The sequence below is a fragment of the Catharus ustulatus genome, chromosome 16 (assembly GCF_009819885.2).
Source record: "Catharus ustulatus isolate bCatUst1 chromosome 16, bCatUst1.pri.v2, whole genome shotgun sequence".
Classification (NCBI taxonomy): Eukaryota; Metazoa; Chordata; class Aves; order Passeriformes; family Turdidae; genus Catharus; species Catharus ustulatus.
The window spans coordinates 11,136,978-11,150,110 of record NC_046236.1 but is presented as its reverse complement, the minus strand read 5'-3'; the positions used below and the strand labels follow the sequence as shown (position 1 = coordinate 11,150,110).

Genomic DNA, 13,133 nt, shown 5'->3' with positions numbered 1-13,133 from the left:
GATGGGTAGAAGTGCATTTGGAACTAGAGAAGCTTTGAGCTGTAGTGAGGACTGTCAGTGCCTGTGCTGGGAGTCCCAGGCAGGAGCTGATGTGCCCAGTTTTCCCTGGGTGATGCTGTGGTCCAGCAGAAGGAACCTCCAGCTGAAAATCCCGACTCCACTGCTGGGACAGCCCTGCAGGAGAACAATGCTCTTGTCACACAGCCCATGGCCCATCCATGCTGGAAACAAACGTTGTTAGGGCTCTCTATTTACACTGGGACCCACAGGGAGGGAGCAACTTGTTTTGTTTTTAATGGAGCGGTCAGGGAGAAGGATAAAAAGCTTTTTGATAATGCGAGGAATGTGGGGGGGGCAGGAAGGGAAGTTTCCAAGATATGCATTTACTGTAAGTATGAAGAAGCAGAGGCCTCTTTATCAGACTGGCTCTAATGATGTGCCACAGTCACTTTATTTGAAAGCTTCATGGCTCACAGAAAAGTAAACAAATTCATTACATTATTTTTAAAAGAAGATTAACTGTAGTGTGTCGTCTGTTGGACAGCTGCTGTAGTAATCTTTTACAAACACTTTATAAATGACCACCCTCAGTGTTTTCTAGGGCTTTGTGTGGCTGGATTGTTATTTTAGTGAGTACCAGGGTGGCTTTTCAAATGAAATCGTTGTTTCCTGTGTAACAATTCAATTCTACCTTCACCCTAAATATTATTTTGTTCTCAGCATGAACTATAAAATGTCTTCTATACTAATACAACATATGTTCCTTTTTTGCATGTGGTTGCAATGAATGCTAGCTTTTCCTGAAAGTACATAAAAAGTATTTTAAACAAGAAAAAACAACTCCTCTTTAATGTCCTACTTCCATTAGTTCTGATTTCTGCTTTCTTAACCTTTCTTTGGTCTGTGAAAACACCAAGTTGAAAAGATGAGTCAGAGTCAGCTTAGATGATAGGTGAATTGACACTGAACAAATGTTTAAACCCCACCAGGTGTCTTTGGCAAATAAGATTGTGTTCAGGTATTGCCTTGTTTAACATTCTTTAGTTGAATGTCAGCAAGAATAACCTTATTTAGCTCTGTGTCTACATTTGTGTTCGAAAGCACTCGACTGACACAAATTAATGCAACACTAAGGATTTGTGAACTCATAAGGTGGGTTTAACCAATCTTGCCATAAAGCAGTTGATCTTCTTGTGCATTCAGGTTTCAGTTACAGGTTCTTTAAACAGGTGAGGGGAGAGCAGGGAGAGGAGGAAGAGGATTTCTTTCTGACCCAGTTGGCCTCCATGGGTGTCCCAGGCTCTAGCAGAGAACCTTACCTGAGTGCATCCCTCAGACATCTGGGAATGCCTGGAATGAATTCATCTGGCTATGGAACAGCATTTTATTCCTACACAATGTAATCTCACACTGGATTTTCCAGGATAAACTCAATGTTTATAGTCAAATAAGCTATTTAAAGCTCTTCATCTGTATGTGGAATATTTATTTGCATTTGGGATATATTGATGCATATATTTATGGTAATATGGTTTCAGATGTGAATAATTAACTGTTCTGTCTGCAAGCCTAAAGAAATGCCAACCTTTGTGAGATATGTGTCTGTGTATGTTTACTGAAGATTGTGCATATGTTCCTCAAGATTGCTAAAGGATCTCCAAGACATCTTGGATGAAGGAGAAAGTTGTCACATCTTTGCCCTTGGCATAATGGAGATGAAGCCTCTGCCTGGCAGAGGTTTTCTCAGCCCAGGGAAGTGTGTGGTTACACAACAAACACAAACTGAGGATCTTAAGGAAACCCTTCTGCTCCCACTGAACTATGTGTGTGCTGAAAAAACATCCAAACCCTCCATCCACTGTGAGACAGCCCCTGCTGTTCACGGGAGTACAAACAGCACCAGAAGTGTTAGAAATGATGTTTAATACATAAGTGGAAGGTGCTCATGTTCCTGTAGTGCTCAGAGCAGTATCATCATCTGCAGAGGGCAGTTGGACAGGTCTCATTTGCAGTTCTGGGAGCTGGGCATAGCATAGAGGTGATGGAAGTACAGTGAACAGTAAAAATATGAAACCTTAACCTTCTGGTCTTAAATATTACCTGTGACCTTTAATTACATTCATGCATATTTTGTTCACTTTCCTATAGAAAGATAAACACATCATTTAAATGTTAATTATTTCAGGCTACAAAAGAGGAAGAAGAGCTTATTGCAGAGGAAGAACTTACTCCAGAGGAAAAGAGAAAACTGGAAAGAAAATTAAAAAAAGAGCGCAAGAAGAAGGAGAAACAGCTGATGAGGGAAGCTGGGATCTCCATTAAAAAGGTGGAGCCCAAAAAGCCAACGGGATGTGAGCGGGCTCTGGCCTATTTAACCAGGTAAGAACAGTAAAACCACTGCAGGTGCTGCCTGCAGAAGTGAGCTGTAAACCAGTAACCCAGAACAAGCTGTACCAAGCAATAACACATTAAAGGAAATTGCTGCAGTTAAGTACTAGGTTAATGTTTCATCTCAGCTGACACCCTGGAGGACAGTTGATCACTCCATTGTGTTTCTATTACAGCAACAACAGAGAGAAGTTAAGTATGGTGCAAACATTTTATAGAAAGGCAGCTCCTCTCCTGAAGATCTTATGGTTGTTACATAAATATCACGGGCTTAGCTGCACTTAAAGACATGAAAGGCACATTGCAAAAAAGATTGCATTGAGAAAATGAGTTTTGTTTCTTGAGTGTGCTGTTCTAGGCAAAGGACTTCCAGTTCTTCTCTTTATATAGGCAGATTCCATGGAGTGGTTAAGCTTTGCAGAGTCTGAATTTAACCACCTGCAGAATGTTTGGGTATTTGTATATTAAGATGGGATTTGCCACTATTTAAAATTAATAGTGTACAATGCCTGATTTTTGCATACCAAAGTGTACAGCAGCTACAGTGGCTGATCTCAGATTGGAAGTAATCCCTTCATGCAGTTAGCACACTTATTAGAAGACTTAAAATTCCAGCATAAAGCAAAGTCTATGGTTAAAATAAAGAACTGCAGTGAAGCACTCAGGGTACCCCACAGTCAGTGAAGAGGTCGTGTATCAACAGGAAAATAATGTTTATTTTTACCAAACTGCAAAATATACCCTGACTGCAAGACCTCCAGAAGACTGGCATGTCACAAATAGTGGGTTACCACATGGAATAATTCCAGGGTTGCATCCCTGCCTGTGCTCAAAACCGAAGCATCCAGACTGTCTGAATTGTTACTTACCACTCACAGTGGGAAGGGAGGAAATTAATTGCATTCCAGGCAGAGGGACATGTGCATTTTTGTTACATAACCCTCAGCATGCAGCGATAGCAAAATGACAATAATATTTTTGATCTGGAAAACAGCTGGAGCAGTTCACCACTGTTTTGAACTGCAAATGGATTGACAGTTAGCTTTGAACCAGATCTACAGATAATGGATTTCAGGTTTGGAAAGTAAAGGAACAAGCTGTGGGGTTTCGCTTGTTATCCCACTGTTATCTGTATGGATTTTTGTTTTGTTACGTGGGAGAATATGAAATTATATTTGAAGTAATATTTGAACAAATTTGATTCTAGAGTTTCACTTAACCTGTACCAAATTACCCTGAAATAGAAAACCAGCTCTCTCATTTGGTCCTGTCATACAAGAGTCTATGGGTTGTATGCACAGCAATAGGTGTGAGGGATTATTCCAGCAATTTGAATTTTGTAGACTTAACAGAGGTGGTCATAAGGTGCTGAACTGCCAAGCAAACAGTCACCATTCTAGCCCCAAAGGTGCCCAGACCATCTTGAACCATCATTAGTTACAGAAAAACAGCTTAGTCCTCTTACAACTCAGAATTTATCTTCAATCCAGTAAGACTGCAAAAGAAATAACTGGATTTAAATGAATCCAAGAAGTAATATACTAGCTGAGGAAGGGAAAAAAAGATCCAGATTCTGGAAAGCCATGGCAAGCTCCCCAGCATACTGAGTGGGTGAGGGATTTCAGACTACATGCTTTTGCAGGGCTACAGGCATGAATAATGTGTGGGAGGATATGTAAATGTTACAGATGCAAGAGATCAATATAATTGGAAGTAAACAGAAGAGTGCTGTGGGTTTGTGTTTTGCCCCACCCACAATAAAAGCCTTGCATGACACAGGTGTGGCTAAGTGGAGTGACATCCTCGCTGCCTGATGGCATCTGAATGTCCTGCAGGACAGGTGGAACTCCATGTACCACAGGATAACTGAACCTGCTATTTTTATTTATTGAGGAGCTGTTTGCAGCAGCAGAGCACAGCTGTAGGAGGCACAGGGTGACTTTCACAAAGCTGTGAAGTGCTGTCAGTCGAGGGGAGTTCATGAGGAGAGCACTGACAGCAGGGAATAAGGCTCACAGTGTGCAGGGCAGGGCTGCTCCTGCTGTTCCTGCTGCTTGCAGAGCAGTGCAGCCAGATTGCAAGGGCTGCATGGTGGCACTGGCACCCCTTGGCAGCACTGCCAACCTGTGCCCCCTCTGCCAAGGTCCCCACTGCTGGCACAGTGTGCCACAGGCTGAGCACGTCTTCAGTTTTCCAGGTTGTTATTTGAGTCTAAAAACAAATGATCCTTGATGCTTTCCAGTCTCCAGAGGGATCAAATTATCAGTTTATTATCCTCCTAGCTGGGGAGGCTTTTTTCACCATGCACATGGCATGGCCATATGCAACAGCAGCTGGTGCCAGCTCACACTGCAGCCCCCAGCTCCTGAGGCTGAGGAGCTAAAGGTCTCCCCTGTGAGCTGGGTGACTTTGATAGCCCAGGATTTTCAGCTCCTTGCTCATTTGAACAAAAGCAGGCTGAGCATGACCAGGTTTGCACTCCTGATGGAGGAAAAGCAGCCAAATGACTCCTGGTTTTTTTCCCATCTCTCACTTTCTCTTCACCTGTGGTAAAAGTAAAGAGGAAGAGAAAAAAACCTTTGCTTTACTAATTTTTATCTCGTTTTTTCCTCAGTGAGATGAGTTCAGGTGGTTCTCAGCACAGCTCTCTTCCAAGGCAGCAGTTGGCAGAGAAAAGTTACTGCTGTCAGATCCCCAGCTTGCCCAGGGAGCAGAAGGGAAGATCTGAAGATAGAGAGAGGATTAAAAGTAGGGAGCTGAAGCAGAAGGGTTATAAAACTTTGAAAAGGAAAAAAAAAAAAAAGAGATAATGGAAAAACACCAGAGTGGTACTGGACAGAAGAGAAAAAAACCCTCTAAAATTACTGCAGAGGAATAGGGAAAAGCAGGATTGACAAAGTATTAGTAGCTAAATAGAGTGCTCAGAGCTCTTCCTTTTAAAGATGACATCCCTTGTTTGCTTATGATGATAAGTGATGATTCAGATTTAAAGGGAATATCAGATTGTTTCCTTACTGTGATTCTTGGAAAAACTAGAATAGAAATTCATCCTGTTCTGAGCATTAGGTGACTTCAAGGGAAAAGATGTTGCAATTCTAGAGAATGGTAATTAGGTTTAATTATAATGTAACTGACCTTCTGTGGTGTTAAAATGTTGGCAGAGCTTGTTTGTCTTGGCAAGCCACCCTCTCCTAGAAGCTGCTGTTCTTGTGTTTGGCTTGGAAAGTTATTGCTGTATGGATCTGCACATATGGATTTCTCCATCACCCATCAAAGGAATAGAGAGAGATCTGAAAAGACCTCACTGAAGGAATGTGAAACTACCAGATTCATATCATCTGAAGTAGAAATAATAGATAATATTATCTGGATGTGTGCTGTGGATTACCCAAGCCTTACAATACTATTTATCATGTACCAAAATTTTAAAAATAACATACTGAAGCACAATTTTTTTTTTAAAATTATTTATGCCATACTGTTAGTATATGTCACTTTCTTTATATAGGTCTTATTTTTCTCATTGCCTAATTTGAATTCAGGGGAGATTCAGAGAATGTCAGAGATTTCTTTAAAGGAAAAAGACGCTTCTAGAATAATACAAACCAAGGGCATGTTACAGAAACAGGAAAGTGAGAGGCAGGCAGAGGTTCCCATGGCGTGAGGAAATGGTCTGACTCTGCAGATCCCAAGGTGGTTTCTGCTGAGTGTGGTGGCAGCACTGCTGACAGCCCTGGACAACCCAGGGCAGTTGTTTATCTGCTGGCTTTGCAGAATGGAAACAGATCCTGGTCCTCAGTCAAACTTTATTACAAACAGTGCCAAGCCTGGGAGATTTTAAAGCTGAAATGTTGTTCTTCCTTTCAAAGAATACAGAAATTCGAGGGCTGTTGCTGGAAACATTCTTTTTATAGTTTGATATTTTTTAATATATGTCATATATTATATAGATGTCAAAATAGAAATAACATGTGGAAAGTATATCAAGTTTATATTCTTTATGGAATAGAGGTCTTCTGGAGAAGGGAATGAAGAGGTAGATTAGTGTTCACTCAGTTTCTGATTTTTGAAGGAGCCAGGAGAGGCTGGTGCTGGGCAGCAACATTTGAGATTTGTGGCCAAAGAGCTCAGAAGATGGTGGCCCTTCAGGAAATCACAAACCCATTCATCCAACCCCTCCTGGGGCTGGTGACTCCATTGGAGGAGCTTCTGCACAAACACAACCGTGCTCATTAATGTTGAAAACCAGTTTCTAATGTTAAAGTACCTCAAGCTTGTGTCACATTCCTTTGTTGATTCATAATGTTTTGAAGTTGTTTTACTTCTCACAGGTTACTTTTTTAGCCAGAGTCAGTGATGGCTTTTTGATACTCAGTTCTGAATTTAAGTCATTCTCATTGCTGCTGGCCTACATCAGTATTGATTTCAAACTTGGCATTGGTGTTCATGTTTCACCATCAACAGCTGAAGCTTTCAGATGTTAAGAGCAACTGATAAACTAGAAATCTAAACATACACAGGTCTTTTTTTTTTTCCTTCCAGAGACTGACTCCTTGGATTGGACAGTGACTAACATTAGAATTTATTGACATTTCTCCTTCCCCCACTCTCCAAAATGGAGATCGAGTTTCCTTCCTGATTGGAAGGTGCAGAATATAAATCTAAGCTCATCAGTTATCTTGAATTTCATAAAATACTGCAGAACTGCTCAAGTGATGAATCTCAATTAGCCAGTAACAAAAATAGTGTGTGAACTCAAGACAAACTGTTGTAATTAGATGCAGCAGTGTTCCTGAATTCCCTTCAACAACTGGGGCTTTAAGGTGTCTGGAAAGAACAGCATTTCCTCAAAGACTGGGGGAATAGTGAGGGGGAATGGTTTTGTTTTAATGATCCCAGGGCTGTTTTTTAAATGTTCTGGAGCAAGCATTAACTATGGATGTAATTAATCTATTCCTGCATGCTTTTAGTCATTTTGCCATATTCATTAGTTCCCTAAAAAGCCTCATGAATCCAGAGTCAGATTCAGGATAAATTTGCATTTGGGGTTGTTCTGTTTTATATGAACTTGGGCAGGCACTTGCTGCTATCTGATTTCAAAGGCTTGCACTTTCCCTAATACTCTGGAGATCAGTGAATTTATTTTAGCACTTATCCAAGTTTCTATATTGCTTGAGTTTTAATTTCTACCCGGGCCTGACCTGCCTCTAAGTGGGATTCCTCTCCTTGACCTAAAGCAGTGTCTGTAAAGCTGCAAGTTTTCCATTTGATGTTAATACTTGGGAAGATCTTCCTCATTTTAAAGGCAGCCACTGTCTCAGTTTGGGGCAAAGGAGTCTCAGTTTGCTGAGAGTGAGTTGCCTTATCATTATCCTCCACTCCCTTGTGTAACTTCAGTTGCACTGAGTGGCAGCTGATGAAGCCACCTCAGTTTGTTTGCAGTTCCCTAGCAGCCCTGACATTACTCACAAGCTCTACAAAGCTCTCTGTTGCAATGCCCACACCTTTCCTATTTTAAGGTGCTGGTATGCCAGCAGTTATTCTGCTGGGGGTAGGTGGTGGGGGTGTTCTCACTCCACAGATTTTGTGCTGCTCAGAGCTATTCTGTTATTGTGCTCAAGCACATTATCCTCTGCAGAAGACAAAGCTGGCTGGCAGGGTATGTGAAGCAGAAAAATTCTTCTGCTGTGTTGGACTTGTTGTTAAGCAAGGTTTGTTAAATCACAGTATTGCCCCACAGTTGGTAAATAATTTCTCCCATTGTGGTGATTGCATGCTGCTTGTGGCTGTGTTGGGTTTCTCAGTGTCACTGCCCCTCTGAAGCAGCACATCCATGATCCTTCCTCTCCTCCTGCTCCTTCCAGTCCCTGATGTGCTCTGGTGCTCTTTGAACTCATGTGCCTGTGATGCTTCTGGAAATGCACACCTGGAAACAAAAGTGCTTTTACTGGAGCTGCCGTCCAGCAGCACAGAGGGGACTGAGGGGCTGTGATTCCTCCCTGCTCCCTGTCACTCTGGCTTTGCATTGTGGGCAACAGCACTGGATTAATCTTTGAGCCATAGAATATTGAGATTTCACACTGAATTTTTTGAACAATAAAAGATTTTTTCTTTCCTCCCCTCAAACTATTTGAGTTTTGTGTTAATGACAGAATATACCACTGTAGCTGTAATACATTGTTCAGGGTTTCTCATCCTGCTTCAGCCTGGCTGCAGCAAGTCAGATTCACTCCTGTTCCAGAGTTAGGTTCATGATACCCATTTCCAGGTGTTAGTGTTCTCATTATCATCTGATTATCCAAACTGTGCATTTAGGATTCTGTGACTGTCACTTTGCACTCTCAGTAACAGCACCATACAGCTTCTGTCTGTTTAATCAAGATGTCTGGTGGCAGCCTGAGTCGATGATTTTCATTCCCTTTGATAGAGTCATTGACTTCTGGATTCACTTTTCTGTATCTTGATGGGAAGTGATATGTAGATATGTGTTGGAGACATGCCAGTGTTTTTCTAACCCCCACATGACATCCACAGGATGTCAGATTGTGCAGAAATTGCTTTTAAACTGTTATTAACTTCTTGCTGGGTTAGCTGCTTTTTATGGTTCTAATACAACAATTTCACTGCTTTGCAAGAAGCACATGAATATCTTACTCTTAATTTAGTGAGATCATGCAGATTACTGTTCCTTATCTATATCTCTGGTCTTTTTCCACTTATAAATAATACAGAGTGAGTCAGCCAGACTTTGTGTGAAGAGTGCACACCAAAAGCAAGGTCTTCCATTCAAATCCAATTTTGCAATGCAGATGGTTGAAGATGCCTGCACTGGTACTGAACAGAAGACAGTGCTTGTGCAGGAATACTTGGGTCTGGAAACTGAATAACCAGGTTAACACTCAGATGAGCCTGAATTAACACATTGTGGCTCTGCAGATGAGCTCAGGCACTGCATGGTGCTGATTTATAAGTGACACCACTTCCAGAGCCAGAGCAGGCACCAAGGCTTCTTGAGCAGCTGCTGAAGATAAACTCATCAGTTCAAGGTAATGCTGACAAATAATGGTATCATTTACTACACAAGTCTAAAAACAGGAACCAAAAGAAAGAAAAATAACAAAAATCCCCTTTTCAATGGCTCAGAGCCAATCTTTGCTATTTTTATCAAGAATTTCTGGGAAGAAAACAAACCTTAGCAATATATTCTGGGTATCTGTAATACTATCCTGGAAATGCTCCAGATGGACAGAATTATTTTGTAAAATAATTTCAGTCTAATAATCTCTAGCAAGTCCTCTCCACAGTCATGGATTGAATTGTGAAGATCCTAGGTACTTACAAATATTTTTGGATGTATTTTGCCATTTCCAGCTTGTTGGATAAGCAGCTCTGATTTCTAGAGATGAAATAGATGTTTGGGAGTTCTGATATGTCAGTTCTAAGAATTTTAAGCTTAGTTATGCCTGGAAGTTCTGAGATGTTGCAAGTATTTCTGTGGTATTTTCAACTCATTCAGAAGTAAGTTTTAGAAACATCAATGATTGCGTGATTTTCCAGCCAAATTAGTAAATGCTTATGATGCAACTCATTCAACTGAGCTTTGGAAGAGCAGCTGAACTAACACAACCTTCCCTGAACCAAACCTTTTATGATTTAGCTATTAATATTATCTTGGATAAAGTATTTTCTATAGGGAATGAGTTTGGAGTGGCTTTCTTACCCCTTTGATAAACAATAATGTATGGCTTGAGTGGAGAACGGAAGGGAAGCTCAGGTCCATGGTAAATTTTCCTCTGTCAGAGTTAGTAGCTCTTCTGTCTTTCAGAATCTGCTCATTGTCCTATTTAGTTTATTCAGAGGAAAGAGATTTCTAATTTTCATAACCATAAATGGTCACTAAATTTAACAGAAGAAGAAAAATGGAATAGGGAACTCTAATCCTTCTTTATGGCTCTAAATCAAATTATTTGTCTTTCTAAATCTTTGAATTAATTTTGTGGAAGGTCACAAGAATACCTCTCAAACATATTTCAGTAAAAGCTGCAGAGTGATTTACTTTGGAACCTTCTGTCTCTTTGCACTTCTACCACTTTTTCAGTGTGAAACAAAGCTGTCAAAATATTTACTTGGGCATTTTGTTTAAACATTCTCATATGGAAATAGTGTATTTAATAACATCATTAACATGAATTCACAAATCCTTTCATCTGACATCTATCATTTACAGGATCAATTGAAAAATACCTGACTGCTCACCCTGTCTATAAAGAGATTTTTATGTTTTTTTAAAACATACTGTCTCTCTCTTCTCCCCACCATGGTAGTGATAATTTGCTTTTCCATAATACCTTGCCTGATAGCATATCACAACTGTGTTTTGATAAATAAATGAAAATTATTTTGACACTGATTTATTTAGTCTGGTTATGACAGCTTTTGAGAAAGTGTTATGTTAGCCCATTTTTCAGGTGATAAATTAAACAGTGATGAAGTTTGTGACTCACCAAAGTCCCTGTACTGTCCAAAGGTCTCCTTCCAGAGAGGTGAGATGAGGGAAAGCAGATTTAACTTCCTTCTCATCTGAGCACAGGCTCTGTTTTCTTTGGCCCTCTACCAATGTCTGCTCCCAACAGACCTGCAGGATTTTTCTCAATTCCTTCTTTTGAAGGTGAAGTTTGCATGGATTTGGTTCTGCAGGGTTAATGGATTAATATTCCAAACCTTTCCATAGCTACCCTGGGAGAGGTTTCTGTCTCCCATGGTGGAGTGTCCTTCCTGGTGTCCTTCCAGCTTTATTCCACTTCACTGCTGCTGAGAAAAGTAGGAACAAAAATTCCCAAGTTTGCCATGTATGTATGGTGGCACTGAAGGTAACTGATTTACCTGAGGAGGCTTCCAGTGCATTCTTGGTGAATTATTTTTGGGGTTTTTTTCCCAAAATTTAGTTTCCTGTTATTTATTGATAATTTTATCAATAGGATGGTTAAAACTTCTAAAATTGTTCACATACATGTTCACATATATGTTGTCACAACTATAAATTGTATTAGCAGTACTTAACTGCTGGACTGTAAAGTGCTTCCTCAGATGGGGAAAATTAGATTACGTGTATTAAATCCACGAATACTCAGATAAAAATAGTTAAAGTTTCTTTGTCTGCATCTTGATTTCCAAACCTGGTTAAGAAAATTTAATGTCCTTTTTTAATAACTCACTTCCAGTAAAATGAAATCGAGTATAAATGAATTTTCTTAACAGTTTATTAAATGTAGCTATTAGATATTTGTCACTGAGATGCAGCTTTCATCTTTCCATAGTATTATACAAAAGAGATTGGATCTAATAGAATAATTAAGCAGCTTTAATATATTATTTCATCTGATATTACTTTCAGAAACCTTGTGAGATATATTAGGGAGATTCAGAAGTCCAGTCTGCTTCAGGAGTGTATCCTGACAGTAAGGAAACATCTTCACTCCTCACTGCAGTGCTCAAAACCTCACACAAGCACTTTGATCTTTTCCATTTGTCTTTGGGGAGAGTTTGGCACTGCTCAGGTCAAATAAAACCAGAATAATTAAAATAATCCATTTCACATTTAAGTATTACAACAAACTACCTCTTGGTATTTTTTAACTAAAAGCAGATGGCAGGGGTTATTTCCTTTCTTTGGGGAATATTTCATTTGCAGGGAGGTTGCACTGAAGGAGTGAGAGGCACAGCTTTTTCTCCCAGCTTCTGAAGTCTGCTCTCCCCTGGCTCTCCAAAATCCCTGCCTCACTCCTGGCTCCAAGCTCAGGCATCCCATGCTTAACCCTCCTTCTGGCTTTGAGAAAAGGCATTTTGTGCTCACCCATCTTCCTCCATTCAGACTAGGGAGGTTTTATGTTTTCTATGTGTCATAAAATTCAGATCTGGGAGAATTAACACCGCTTCTCACTTCCTCAAACACATTCAAACTATTCATCCAGTGCCCAAGTACTCACAGTAGTGGTGAGGAGTTTCCTAGCTCTAGGGAATCATTTAGACTAGTCAGCCAAAGCCAAAATTAAAATTTAAAATGCAGATGGCAATGATTATTAATCAATTAGCTCCAGGGAGCTGTCAAGGCTTCCTAACCAGAGTTAGAATAGCAAGAAATATTTTTGAAATAATAAAACTAAATCCTTAATAAAACCTGTCTCCTCCTTCACAGGTTTATTAATACGATGATGTCTAAAAAGGTATCAGTAATTACTTTTATATGAATGAAATTGAATTGGAATGAGAACCATCTGCAGGAAGCAGTAACTGGCAGATCCATTTCTTTAAGCATACATGACTTAAAATCTTAGTAGTGCAACACATGTCACAGGGTATTAGAAGAGGGGAATCTTAACACTGCCCTGAACACCTTGATGTGACAGCAGATTTTGTTATGCAGTGAGAGATCACAGACTATCTCAGCTAAATCAGAAAAATGTGAGTGGGCTGTGAACTGCTGAACACTTTGAGGTTGATCTTGGTATTGATATTGTCCCTTTTTAGAGTTTTTCTGCAAAAATAAGAGTAAATCATTCTGGAAGGTCACAGCTTGGGAGATTGAGATGCTGTGGGGTCTGCAGCATTCTGTCTCCATCTGCCTCTGCCACAATTCCTGATGAATGCAGCCATGGGATGTCCAGACTGGGATGCAAAACATGACAAGGATGGCTGACATGTCTTTATTTTATTTTTTAAGTTTCCATATATATTCTTGTTGGTCC

General features: G+C 40.1%; 1 protein-coding gene across 1 annotated transcript in view; it reads left to right on the top strand.

The window, feature by feature from the left end:
* Positions 1–13,133, top strand: part of C16H7orf50 (chromosome 16 C7orf50 homolog) — a 125,026-nt gene that overhangs the window by 94,253 nt on the left and 17,640 nt on the right. Inside the window, exon 3 of the mRNA XM_033073806.2 lies at positions 2,186–2,379. Within this exon, the coding sequence (XP_032929697.1) occupies positions 2,186–2,379 (194 nt within the window). The remainder of the gene's footprint in view (positions 1–2,185; positions 2,380–13,133) is intronic.